This window comes from Lotus japonicus, chromosome 4, assembly GCF_012489685.1.
Source record: "Lotus japonicus ecotype B-129 chromosome 4, LjGifu_v1.2".
In the NCBI taxonomy this organism is placed as follows: domain Eukaryota; kingdom Viridiplantae; phylum Streptophyta; class Magnoliopsida; order Fabales; family Fabaceae; genus Lotus; species Lotus japonicus.
The window spans coordinates 22399061-22413260 of record NC_080044.1 but is presented as its reverse complement, the minus strand read 5'-3'; the positions used below and the strand labels follow the sequence as shown (position 1 = coordinate 22413260).

Sequence of the window (14200 nt, the reverse complement as noted above, 5' to 3'; positions counted from 1 at the left end):
TTTATTTCCAAGTGAAGTGTACTCTTTATGCTGGAGTATGATTGTCGGTATAGACAATGTAAGCGGATGATGTGTAACTCTTACAATCAAGGTAGAGATTGTTGGGGCTTATTGTCAAGTCTCACATTGCCAAGTTTCTAAAATAAAGAAGGAGGTTAAAAATTAGCTATTGGAGAAGTCTCACATTGCTTAGTGTGGTGAAGTAAGGGGGAGACCCAGGCTATATATTAGACCTAGGTTCTTTATTTTTAGATGTACCAGTCAGTAGCACTTTAAGCTTATATCTGACTTAGTTTAAATATTTACTTTGTGAGAGCGTGGTTGTACTGGGACATTGGGGTGAGAGTGAGAGAAGTTTATGTGTTGTAACAATTTTCACATAGTGATAATTCTCTAGTTGTCGGTTTAGACAACGGTCGTGGTTTTTTCTCCAATTTTGGAGTTTCACGTAATTTTCTTGTGTTGTGATTGTGTTTTAATTTTTCTTCAGCTCTGTCGTTTCCCAACAAACTGAAGTGTTAAGAGTTATCAGATATATGCAGGGTCGTGTAAGGCCTTAGTCAAAATAGGCAATTGCCTAAGGCCTCCACCCCAAGAATATATAGGCCCCTAAATATATTTATATGTACATATTATATAGGATATATTACTGAGACTTGAAAGGGCAATGAAACAATGAAAATTAATGAATTGCAACATTAGCAATGCAATGTAAGAACTTAAAAGTGCAAAAATCAAAAAATTAAATTGTGTTACTCATAACAGTTAGTTTTTAATGAATTATGTATATAGTATTGTATATATTTGCTCTTCACTTACTATTTCTTCTCTAAAAAATAGAAAAAATTCATTTTCTACGTTGAAGTAAATTTTCAAAGAAGATATTTGATATTAAAGCGTTGCAAAATCTCTCATTGATTCATTCATTGTTCATAATCTTTTTTATTTTACAGTATAAAACTCTTGATAAATGGTTTCGCACCTCAAAAAGCTGGAAAATTAATATAAAAAATTGATAATTTATGTAATGTTAGTTCTCTTTAAGATTCTTGTCAAAATAAAATTACTTTAAAATTTTCGCCTAACGCCCTAAAACCTCTCTACACGGTCCTGGATATATTGGTTAGGTTAGGGAGGTCTAGGGATCAATCCTTGGAGGGTGTAATTTATCTTTCGGATTTACAAAAAAAAACAATAAGTCTCCACAAAATAGGTTTCGGGTTAAATTTTCACATTCTTGTAGATCGAGGTTTCAAATCTCCCTAGTAGTGAATTTCTACTGACCTTACCAGCATGTTATTGACACTTTATCCGATATTCAATCTACTTTTAAATTAAAGCTCAAAATAAGAGCTTTAAAAAGAGTAAAAGTTAGTTTGTCAACTTTTATTTTTTTATAACTCAAAAGCTAATTTTAATTTAAAGTTATTTATCACTTTGTGAGTCAATGACAAAGGGTGGTTGTGTGACAAGATGGGGGAGCTCGGTATTATCTAATGGCGGTGGCGGAGGTGGCGATAAGCCGATACTTACTTAGTGGCAGGGACAATGGCAATGATGATGGAGGTGGTGGCGATAAGCTGATAATTACTTCGTGGCAGGGATAATGACAATGATGATGGAGGTGGTGGTTGAGGCAGTAAGGATATGGCGGAGATGTTGGTGGAGGTGGTTGTTATCATGTGGCAGTGATCGTAGTACGATGGCAGCGATGTTGGTGGTAGTGGAGGGTGGTTGTAGTTATACTGGTGGGGGTGAGGGTAGAGGGTGGAGGCGACAATGACGACAGTGAAAGTGGTGGTGGTGGAAGGTTGGGGTGGTTATGATGAAGCTAGTGGTGGAGGGTGGAGGCAGTGGTGGTGGAGGACGTGACAACAATGGTAGTTGCGGAGGGGTGGTGGTGGTGGGGATGGTGGTGGAGGTGGTTGCGACAGCGATAGAGGGTGGTGCCAGTGATGGAGTTGGTGGTGGTGGAGATGAATGTTACTTGGTGGCTACGGTGATGGTCGCGATGGCAGCAACGATGTTAATGGTGGAGGGAAGTGGTTGTAGTAATGGTAAATGTGACTGTGGTGGTGGTGGTGGTAGGTGAAGGTAGTGATGAAGGAGGTGGTGGTAACATTCACAATGGTGGAGGGTGCTCGCAGCAGTGGTGAAGGTGGTCGCGACAATGGAGGTGATGATAGATAAACCTCGTAAATAAGAGCACGATATTGTGGTCTCCATAAAGAAATTAAGTTACTTTTTTTCTTTCTTTCTATAAAGATCCTTTTGATACCTTTTTTTCTTCTTAAAAGCTTCTTATTATCTTTTTCCTCAATAAAATAAGTTACTTATTTTTCAAAGAGCTTTTAATGTGTTTGGCCTAGGTTCTCCTTTTAAGGAGAAGAGAACCAAACAAGGTTAGGCCAAACACTACCTAATTAGACCAGTTAATTGTGGAATCAGTGAAAGGGAAAAAAGTATATGGAATTGAGAATAGATCGCTCATAGCGGGGGTTTAGGACTAGTTCTTCTAAATTTTCAACTTTCTACAGTTAGGTAGTGAAATATCTCTAACTCACCTCTATGCACTTCATGCATATGTTCCCTTATCGCTTACAATGACGGATACTAGTAAATTAGGGTAGTCTGGTAAGACAGTTATCAACAACTTAGCGACGAGTTAAGATTATAGGAGGGGCATGGTTGGCACAATTAGTAATTAGGATATCATATATAATAAGCGGGGTAGATGATCCAATGGTATTACAATCTCGAATCCTTCTCATTCTTAATCTCTTCATTATTATTCGCCTATAACCATAACATCATAATCAATCTCAACTTTATTTGCTTAAACTATGAATCAATCCCCTAACTCTAATTCATCACCTAATCCCTTGAATTCGATAACTGAAACTTACAATCCTATATTACTTACACAATAAGGTGCACTTGCTCTTTTAAAGTGTGTGTTATTTTAAGGCGACATTCTTATACTCTTTTTGCTTTGAGTCATTATGCACTAGTAATTGGAACAACCCTTATGCTCATAGTACTAAATAGTACATACCACTTTCAAATGCCCACCTTTATGGGAGTTTTAAGCTAGGAGAATTTCAACTACATTAGTGATAAGTGTACCACTAAATAGTGCATACAATGTTCATAGGCTCATTTTTATAGCAGGTTTTGACAATGATGAAGATTTTTAACTACCACAAACTCTAGCGGTCAAAAACTACCACAAAAGTTGGTGTACGAGAGTGATAAGTACTATTGTTTAGTGATACACGGTCATTAATGACAATGTAATTGAAATTCTTGAGATGTGATCATGTGACCCTGGTCCCTCGTGCCACTTGAATAGGATACCGAACAACATGTAACATGTCGTATAAAAAACTAAGGTGTTACCATAAAGCGCATATGTGAAACCTAGCAACAGAGATAGCACCAAATGCGTAAAACAGCTCGAGGGAAAAGCTTCATTGAAAAGGTGCCAAAAGAAGAAAGGCGTGAGATCATTACCCCCTTTTCATGTTGATCGAATGGTTGGATTTTTCTAATCTCTTAATTAAATCTGGTTTAATCTCTGTCTTTGTTAGTGGTAATTTGAATTTCCAAAATATTTTTCCCCTTTCAAGTTTGGCTATCTATAGAGAAGATGAACACTTGAAAGCCGGAACAAAAAGCATGAATAACAATGTGCCAATTCTCCAGTCTTGCAAATCTTATCTCTATTTTCTCATTCCTTTGAAAAGGATGAATCCAAACAAAAAAAAAAAAAACCTAGACGGAACTACGGAAGAACAAAGGATGCAGCATACACCAAAGTAAATTTGATAAACTTGTTACATTCACAGATGGTATTAGATATTAAATCAACTACCACTAAAGTTAAAAGTTTCCTAAAAGAGTTTCTTCGGGATAGATATGCATGCTTACAATTAATCTAGCACGATTAAATTATCTCCTACAAAAGCAAAGACAAGATTCTCAAATTTATTACCTGAAAATCTATATTAGCAAACATGGTCCACAGAGGGAAGAAGCTGGCTATGTAAGAACTTGTTCAAAATGGAGGAAAGAAAAGAATCATTTTGATTTGGAGGTGCACCGCGAGGGTATGTAACTCCCATTCACAGGGTGGAACTTGAGTTTACAACTCAGACGACACAAGAACTTAACAGATCCAATAGGCCCTACCCTCCAACGTGTCCTTGCAGCTCCCTTGAAATCAAAACTAATCTCATTCCTTTTCCACGAATCATCCACTTCCTCCATTTGGTCCGGAGTTAACGGTATAGAAGAGGACTGAACAACATAATTAAGATCATTCGAACTGTTCTTTGGCACCTCAAATGGGTCCGCAACCAGCATTGCTATGCCTTGGCCCTGGTAGGTAAGGTTGAATCTTATGTTGGAGAACGACGCATGAGCCTTTGCATTCCCATTCTTTGCGGTCACGACAATGCTGATCTGGGTTTGGAGTAGACCAGCATAATCATTTTTTAGAAGATCTAGATGAGCACTAGTGATACTCATCACAGGTACCCTAGGGTGAATCACCATGTAAGCAATGAACACTACTATGCCGCAAACTACAACAGATATCGCGAAAATCGTGCAAATAATGGCAGCTAACCACACTAAGAGGTTGGTGCGGCCACCGGCACCACCCGATACCAGATTTCTTTTGAAAACAGTCATGGGGATAGTGGTGATTGTTCAAATTAAGAAACAGCATGAAGATTCAGGGATCAAAACAGTAAAACATGCTTCCTGATTTTCTTCCCAATTTGATGTTATGGGTAGTTGGAACGTGTTTACCAGCAAGGGAACTAAATTTAACTTCTTTTAACTATTATTGGCGTGAAGCTAAGGTTGGTATCTACTTTTCGTCTCTTTAAAGCATTTGATTTTTTTTGCAAATATATTTTCTTATGCTGCCTAGCTTCTCAACAACTAAGAATCTCGGCAGTTATTTCACTTATAAAAAGTAATATACCAAACTTGCATTGCTAAAGTATTCTAAATTCTGTCCCATGTCTAAACTCGCATCAGTAGATTATGCTTATTTGATAAAATACAATTAAAGATAATTAATATGCATTATGGTTATATACCAGTTTTATATTACAAAATTTTCAATCGAGTAGAAATAGTCACTGCTTAATTGTATGCCTTTTTAAAACTTCAGAAAACTAAATAAACACAGATTAGGTATATTACAATCCATGCAGGAGTTGTATATATACATGACATCAAAGAGTGAGAACGCTTAATATCACAAAAGTTCATATAGAAGAAATATTTTTACGAACAAATTTGAAATCATATAAAAGTTTTGACCGATGAACAAGAAATACAAGATGACTGACTAGGTTGAGAACTCCAAGCCAGTTAAAGAGCAATATTTCAAGCACCCAAATTACATCCGCACGTAGTTGTACACACAATCTCTTATTTCTATTTAGATTAACTTTTTTTTTTATTTGAATTCAGTTCTGTTTAAAAAAATTCATAGTTAATAGTGGAAAGAAAACAATATTCATCAACAAGCCTTAATAAATAAAGTGCCAGATAGAAGAATCGTTCTTCTAAACATGAATCCTTTTGTGGATAACAGTTATACTAATAACTCAATACTTCACTAGTGTAAAAAAATGTGGAATTCATAAAACAAAACCAGTATTCATAGACAGAATTTGCAAGAAACTGAGATTGCAAAGCGTGCAAATGAATAAAGAAAACCTACACACAACAGCTGTTGCAAAAGTTCAAACTGCAGATATCGCCTGTCCAATATTTAATTGACAATTTCATAGTTTGCAATTGAGTCTGATGCACATAGTATTTAATGGGGGAAAAAAATTAGTTACATGTTCTGAAAATGGAAAGGATCGCTGCACATATTTAGAGAATGTAGATTGTTCAAAAAATTATGCAGATCATGCAGCTAAGACCTAAATTTTTTCTAATTACTCAGAGACATGTGAATGTCATAATCAGTATCATCATTCTTTGTAATACACATAAAATGAGCAAGTAATTACAGGTATATCAGTACAATATCACAAAACATTGCTAATTTGTAAACTGACCTTCATAACTGAAAACAAACTAAGATATTTAGAATGGACATATCGTTAGTTTGTTCTGAAAAAATTAAATTATTACAATTTTGAACATTAGTATCAACACACTGGGGAAACAGAAGAATTAAGACTTCTGTTACTTGTGGGAACAGTTAACCATCTCAAGTGGTTAAGTCAATTGTTTCTGGTGACAACTGCAGGTGCTTCACTTCGCAATGCAAAATCTCATAGATGATTCTCAAAGGAATTTAAAGCTAATAGAGACAAATGAAAGTTAAACAAAATCAAATAGACAGTGTTGCTAGGTCTTCCACTACTTCCCCCTCACACTTGAAACTGTTTCCTTGTTCCATGCACACAGGTTTGGAGTCTAGAACTTGTCTTCCCTAATCATCTGTCATGCCTCTAATCTCAATTTTTTCTCAACCCTTGTTCATATTTTTTTTATAAATAGAAAGCCAATAACAATGACTTTTCATGTGTACCAACATGTGGGAAAAAAGAAGAGTAATGCTACTTCCACAACCTATAGTCTTTTGTTTGGTCCAATACAGCCATCAAAACATGCACATCCCATGGTACGGGTTGCTTCAACAATTTGTGATCTTCTCCAAATATATTCATGACATAGAATGTGGTAAGCATATCTGAAAGTAATAAAGAGACTAAAAGCTAATGGGAGTTGGTCCAGCTGGTAAGGAACAAAGAACTTTACTGGACAGGCTTAGAATTGATTCCTGCACAAAGCAATCTTCATTGGTAGGCTATATACAAATAACACTATAAGCCCCTGCTAAGGCTTTTTGCCTGTACTGGCTTAGAATTTGGATACCTTGAAACCTAAACCTAAACTTTTCCCAACCAAATATCAATAAACAGAACTAGTAACAGATATCCTCTTTTGAGCATACAGTGTATGAGCTCAGCATGGGAAAAAGATGAATTGCAGATCAATCATGAACCAAAAACGTTTGATATATAATATAAAATAAAACTCTCATAGTATCTTAAACCAATTTAAGAAAATTTTGGCCCTTCATGTTTTTTTTTTGGTTTCTAGTCTTAAAAAATAGTTGATAACCTTGTAAATTCATGTGTATTGCCACCACTGTGAAGCACCCTTTTGGTGGATGGTGGACAGTGGCAATGACGATGCAGGTTGATGGATGGTGGAAGGTTTCTAGAAGTGGTGGCAATGGACTGTGCAGTGCAGCGGCAGAGGGAGGGTATCAAGAGGTAGTGACAGAAGAGGTGATGGGTGTCAGGTTGTGGTGGATGCAGTGGGCTGTGGAGGATATCAGGTGGAAATGTCGATGATGGAGGGTAGGGAGTGGTGGTTGAGGGTAGTGATGGAGGTGGAGAGTGTAAAAAGTAGTAAGGAGTGGCTCAGAAATTTCATAGCTTTATTTAGGTCCCAATTTGTTTAGTTGTGGTTTAACCTTTGTTTTGTCCTATGAAGCACCGATTTTGACACGATACTGACACGGCTAACCTTCAAAAGTAGGACACAGGGACAATTCGTTACTTTTAGAATGTGGATATATATATACACACATGTAACATGTATATATATATATATATATATATATATATATATATATATATATATATATATGTATGTATGCGTGTGTGTATATAAAAACCACTTCGGAAGCTCAATGACAAGAGCTTCACAAAAGCAATCGTAAGAGGCACACCATTTTAAAAGTTACCACTTTGTCTCAAAAAAATGCTAATCTATCTAATGGTTTTTGCCTCTTTCTTGATCATCATCATTGAGAAGTATAACCTTTAGCTCTGATTCATCAAGTGACAAATTAGCAATTTCTTTCATGATCTCAAGTTTCCAAACCGCAAAAAAATATTTTTTATTCAAACGCCATGAAGGAGTGTCTGACACGTGTTGTGCCAGTGTCGCAGAGGTGTCGGTGTCGTGTGTGTCGGGCATTGGTTTGTCTTAGTTGCAGTTTGACCGTTGTTTTATTTTAGACAAGCTTGTTAATAGCGCGCGACGCTTTCACGGTGGTGTGGTCCGGAGCAACCCTTGGCCGCTACGGGTGTGGTGGCTGAAAAAGGGGTTCAAATCGTGAAGGTCGCGAAGCTTTTGCGGCGCAACAGAGAAGAAACAAAGAAGGTCAAAATTCCAATAATGCCCTCATTTTTTAACATTAGGACTAACTTTTAAGGGTTTTGGGGTCCGCTGGGAATAAATGAAACGTATTGTCTTGTGCGTTTCACATCTTCGACCTGAACCATCATTCATCAACAGCCAATCACACCGTTAGCCACGCGTGATTGCCGACGAGCCTCTTCCAGCTGTCGATGAGCCTATGACATGCTTCTAGCTTCTTCCCCTTCGTTCTTCCTCCTCCTTGTTCTTCCTCCTTCCTTCTCCCTCTTCCTAGTTTTGTCCTTCTTCCTCCTTCTTCAATGTAGCGGTCATCCCACTATACGTTGTACTGCTATAGCATTTTTTGGGCCCATCGCTCCGCTATCCTAGATTGACAACACTGATTTCAGATAGATCAATTTAACCATTGCATTGACTTCATTTTGGCAGTCTTTACCACCTTGATGGCCATATCAAATTTTGTCTAAGTTGTATGGTCCCTTCAAACCAAGAAGCAGTGTGTCTAGCAAATGATAGTCCCAGCTCAACAATCATCTACCCTTGAAGTAGTTTCGAGAAAATAGCACATAAGTCAAAGATATTTGTTATAAGATATTTCTCTAGGCCAACATTTGTAACATGCTTCAAGCTTAGTGAAGGTAGGTTTCATCGACATTACTGTCATCTCGATCATGATGGGAGGTGCCTCCGCGGGAGATGTCTTTTGATCAGAGCTTTGACTTGTTTCCACAATAAGAAATTCTTTTCGTCGAGCTTGACCGATATCACATGACAGAAAATCACCTGACCTGCTGTCAAAGATGCTGAAGTAGGCGACTTAGGTGGGTGATAGTCTTCAACCACACCATTAAGGTTGGTTAGCGGGTATGTAGAAGCTGTTGTTGATGGATTTAGGCCCCGTTTGGAAACCCAGCTTAATTAAGCGCTTATTCATAAGCTATTTTAAAATATTGATTGAAATAAATTGAAAATAAGCTATAGATAAGCATAAGCTCTTTTTTATAAGCTATCATGAATAGCTTATGACAATAAGCTCAAAACAGCTTATGGTAGGGCCATAAGCTGTTTGCATAAGCTCTCCCAAACACTGACATAAGAGTTTATGCTATCAGATAAGCTCAAATAAGCTCTTCCAAACGGGGCCTTAATCAAGCTCTGGAATCTGGATACCATTAAAAGATTAAGGCTAGGACAAAGGTTGAGAGAGAAAAATGGAGAGAAAGAGCAAAGTGAGGACAAATCTAGTGTATACCTGACTGTACATGTGAGCTCTATTAATAGAGACGGATCCTACCATAGTACCTGGGCTTTAGCAGATTACCGCTCACTTACAACTCAAACTAATTCTATTAGACCCAAACCAAAATGCAAACACGTTTAGTAGCTAGTTTCTACACTTCCATAAAAATACAACGATTTTAGCAACTAGTTCAGTCACTCTTACACCATACAAAGTTCTAGGTCTGTAAGCTGCAATGAAGTACAGTCTTTAAATGAAGAGGGAAAGCTTACAACTTTTTTTCAAAATAGTTTTTTTTTCTCTTCATAACTTCATACTATTATTAGATGAGTGAGGATTTTGACCAAGATTTTGTTCCTTTATTAGTTTGTTCATTTACTCACTAAACCAACTTCTTGTTTCACGCATAACACCACCCAAAAGTAAAAACCCAACATTTCTTCCTCTCCTTGATAGTCTCACTCCCCAGTCCCCATTCAGGCTTCTGTTGTACCCCATATAATCATAGCCCCATTCACACAAGCAAGGCATTTACATCAATAAGATAAGCATAGAAAATGAAAGAGCATAGCTCAGAACTAGCATTCAACCCAACATGGATAACTAAGGAAACTCAATTTGCAGCTCTGTTTTAAGGTTGCATAAATTTCATGAACAGGCCTAGAAAAGAACCTCCTGTAACGCAATAAGATGAAGAAAAAAAACTGGTTGCATAAATCATGAGCAGGCCTAAAAAGAACTCCCTGTAACACAAATATGAAAAAACAAGGAGATATTGCTGGGTCAGCAATCATAAGACTTGTAGTAGAGCTAATCGTTTTGTATTATGATCATTCTGTCAATAAAATTGCACACAAGTCAACTACAACTAATGAACTGCTAAAAAGTTCATCTCAAGTAGCAGAGTGTGACCAGCCTAAAAAATGTTAACACAAACATTCAATATGAGGAGAAGGAAAGGAGCTGCACAGAAAAGACAAACTACGGTAGCAAAAGATTATCAAAAGGACAGGCTACCACAGAGCGAAAAGGATGAAAGTCATAGAACACTGTCTTAGAGGCAAAGCCGAGAGAGTCCAGAAACAAGTAAAACCTGCTAGTCTCTGACACCAACGATTAAGTATAAGTAAATATTCAATCATAAAGAACAGGCAGATATCTTCTAGATTACAACTTGACACGAGCTTTCCACCTCCGGAAGAGGCTATCAAATCTGTCTTTTCTACTTCTACCCTCTGTGTAGAACGCATCCTTCAACTTGTTCATTGTAGATTCATATATAATGATCCTCCGATCGAGCATGTCCTCAGCATGCCTTCTGACCTCTGAAAATCTACTCAAGCTACAAATACCAATAAGCAATGCATTGGCACTTTCATGAAGTGGCTTGACATGATTTTCAACCATGTAACTCCAAATCTCATGTGCTGCTTCGGGGTCATCGCAATCAAACAACATTGCGATAGCCGCAGCACAGTTAGAACTTGTCGGCGGCCACTCGTTCTTGACCATCTCAGCAAAGAAGCTCTCCGTCTCGCGAACCTTCTTGTTCCTCACCAAGCATTCGAAAATCATGTTATAGGTTAAGGAGTCCGGGAAAGCCCCGTGCAAGACCATCTCATCCAGCAGGCGAAACGCATTGTCCACCTCGCCATTGTTGCATTGCAGCCCAATCATCGCATTGTACATGATCAGGTTAGGCATTATCCCACCGGCCACCATGGCATCCCACAAGGGGATTGCATGAGCGGCGTCATTTTCCTTGACAAAAACATCAAGAGCATAGGTAAAGAATTTCAAACCTGGAAAACAGTCGTGATCCTTCATGACCTTAAGGAACCTCAGCACCTCCTCAATCTGCGAAGCACGAAGCAGGGTCAGCAAAAACGCGTCGTAGGCCATCACATTCTCCTTGCTCCATCCCACACGGATCACCATCTCACCGAACGTGGTCTTGGCCTTTGCAGCATTGCCTTCCTTCTCCCATCCTTCAAGCAAGATGGCAAAGCTATCCCCATCCGGCGCAATCTTCCCCTTCACCTCCTCGAAAAACTCCATAGCCGTCGAGGTCTGATTCTCCTCGCAGCAAATCGAGCTGAGCAACGAATTAACCGCAACAACGTCCTTCTCAATGCCATGATTATCCATCACATCAAAGCTCATGATCGCCTCGTTAAACCTTCCGGCGACGCAGTAGCTCTGGAAAGCCGAGACGAAAGTGCGCAATGTGAGCACTCCTTCTTGTTTCATAGAGCGAATCGCGTCCCACATTGGGTCGAAAAGCTCGTTCTTGCCAAGGAGATCGACCATGAGGTTCCATGCGTGGGGAGAATGCTTCTGGAGGCGGCCGGCCCAGCGGAAGAATTTGACGGCGGAGTGGGGGTAGTTGTAGGAGAGCTTGAGGACCTCGCGGACGCAGTCATCGGAGGGGTGGATGCCGGAGGAGGTGAGAGCGGTTTCGATTTCCGGAGGGGAGGTTCGGGTGAGGAGGTTGCAGAGGGTTCGCGCGACGGGGGAGACGTTGGGGGTGTCGAGGTGGGTGGGGAATTCGTTGGGTTTGTGGCGTTTGGGAATTGGGGTTGGGTGGTTCTTGTTAGGGTTTTTGGGTGGGTGTTTTCTGGGGCTTTTGCCCACTGTTTCCATGTCTAGATTGAAGGATCAAGTGAAAGAGTTAATGGGTGTTAAGTCTAGGGGTTTGGGTGATGAAGGGATTTTTGAATTCTGGAATGGACATGAGAATTGAATTGTTGGTTGAAACTCTTTCTTGAATCTTGAGGAAGTGAATTGGATTGAATTGAATTGATGATGGAATGCGATGGTGGGTGGAGGTTGAATGATGAAGTTCAATGCAGTGATTCACGGCGAGGATTGGAGATATATGCATGTGTATTCGAGAGAAGGTAGTGAATGTCGCGAGAGGAGGGGGAGACAGAACCTGGAGTTCGGTGAGTGATGCACTCATGCGTACTTTTGGTAGGCTATGTTTGGATTGATGGAATATAATAGAGCGGAGCGGAGCGAAATTGAATATAATGGAACGGAATGGAGCGGAGCGAAATGAAATAAAAATTTCATTCCATTGTTTGGATATTTTACGACGGAGCGAAATAAAGTTACCATTACATTGTTTGGATAATGGACGGAGCGGAATGCGTTATAATTTTTGTTATTCCTATATTATCATTATTTTAAAATAAAATACAAGCTGAAAAAGTAATTGAAAATTGGTAGCCAATATTCAATATCTTATGATCTGGTTAATGCATTTGTTGGAACATGTTGCCATGCATTTTGTCAAAACAACCGATTGTCGAAGCAGATGCCGTGGCCTCTGATCTCGTGAAGCTAGGGCATCAGTCCTCAGCTTGTGTTTCTGTTGTGGGCCCTCTGAAGATTTGCTGAAGATATGTTTTCGAGTTACTTGAGGAGCAAGTAGCTATTTCAGAAGGGTTTATTTGTTGGGTTGTTATTTGTTGAAACAATCTTTGTTAAAAGATTGGTTTCTATCTTTACTTGTGCAATAAGAAACCGAATCTATCAAGATTGCGTTTTGAATTGCTGTTACTGCAATCTATTTCTTCAGCCCGTGCCAACCCTAAAGCCCATGCTACCGCTGCTGAAGTCTATAAAAGGATGAAGACCTAAAACATGAAGGCGTCGAAGCTGATAGAGAGAGATCGAGTGTTTTAGGATTTGTTAATTGTGCTTTGTCCTTTGTTGGTTGTGAATCTGTCTTTGCTCACTGATTCTATAAAGCAAAGAGAGATTCTGTGTGTTTGATTGCGTTCAAACTCTACTTGTTTATTGTGTTAACCAGTCACTGTGGCAGTGATTGAGAGAAAGTGAGAGGGGCTCTCATACTTAGGTTGAGATTCTAAGTAGAAATACACTGGGTAGATTAGGAAGTGAACTATGAACTGAGTTGTTCATGAGTGTCTGTAATTCCTGAATCTTGAGATAGTGGATTTCCTTTCTTTGGGTGCAAACCCTCCAGACGTAGGTGAAAGTTTTCACTGAACTGGGTTAACAATTACTGTGTGTTATTGTTTCTGCTGTTAAGTTTTGTTTTACTGTAAAGCAGTTGTCGAACTTCTCGTCCCAGCATCGTGCAGGACAATCGGATCAGAGGGAACCTGAATTTACAATTGGCATTAGAGCAGGCACCCTGTTCTGGTTGGGTGAGCTCCAGGGAGTTTGATTCAAGTTCTCATGGATAACAAGGAGGGAGGATCAGTCAATAGGCCACCCATTCTGGATGGTACTAACTATGACTACTGGAAGGTTCGCATGACAGCCTTTCTCAAATCAATTGACAACAAGACTTGGAAAGCTATTGGCAAGGGTTGGAAGCACCCCACTAAGGCTGAGGTTGAAGGCACCTCTACTACTGTTGTGGAAACACCTGAAGAAGAATGGACCAGTGTTGAAGATGAAGCTGCTCTTGGAAATTCAAAGGCTCTAAATGCTATATTTAATGGAGTTGACAAGAATATGTTTAGGCTGATCAATACGTGTACTGTGGCAAAGGATGCTTGGGAAATTCTGAAAACTGCACATGAAGGAACTACTCGAGTAAGGATGTCAAGGTTTCAGATGCTTACTACTCAATTTGAAAATTTGATGATGACTGAAGAAGAGACTATTTCAGAATTCCACATGCGTGTCCGTGACTTGTTTAATGCTTCATTTGCTTTGGGAGAACCTATGTCAGATGAGAAGCTTGTAAGGAAGATCTTGAGATCTCTT

The 14200-nt window shown here is 39.1% G+C and overlaps 2 protein-coding genes across 2 annotated transcripts; both read right to left on the bottom strand.

Moving 5' to 3' along the window:
* Nucleotides 1–3473: 3473 nt before the first annotated feature.
* Nucleotides 3474–4856, bottom strand: LOC130713766 (NDR1/HIN1-like protein 12). Its single transcript, XM_057563562.1, has one exon. The coding sequence runs from the start codon at nucleotides 4693–4695 to the stop codon at nucleotides 4081–4083; it is 615 nt and encodes a 204-aa protein (XP_057419545.1). The 5' UTR covers nucleotides 4696–4856; the 3' UTR covers nucleotides 3474–4080.
* A 5403-nt stretch (nucleotides 4857–10259) lies between these two features.
* Nucleotides 10260–12427, bottom strand: LOC130710941 (pentatricopeptide repeat-containing protein At1g77360, mitochondrial-like). Its single transcript, XM_057560340.1, has one exon. It carries the CDS (start codon nucleotides 12095–12097, stop codon nucleotides 10622–10624), a length of 1476 nt encoding a protein of 491 aa, XP_057416323.1. The 5' UTR covers nucleotides 12098–12427; the 3' UTR covers nucleotides 10260–10621.
* Nucleotides 12428–14200: the final 1773 nt, after the last annotated feature.

Bases quoted from the DNA above. Each gene is read 5' to 3' on its own strand.
- LOC130713766 (XM_057563562.1), bottom strand. From the start codon at position 4,695: ATGACTGTTTTCAAAAGAAATCTGGTATCGGGTGGTGCCGGTGGCCGC.
- LOC130710941 (XM_057560340.1), bottom strand. From the start codon at position 12,097: ATGGAAACAGTGGGCAAAAGCCCCAGAAAACACCCACCCAAAAACCCT.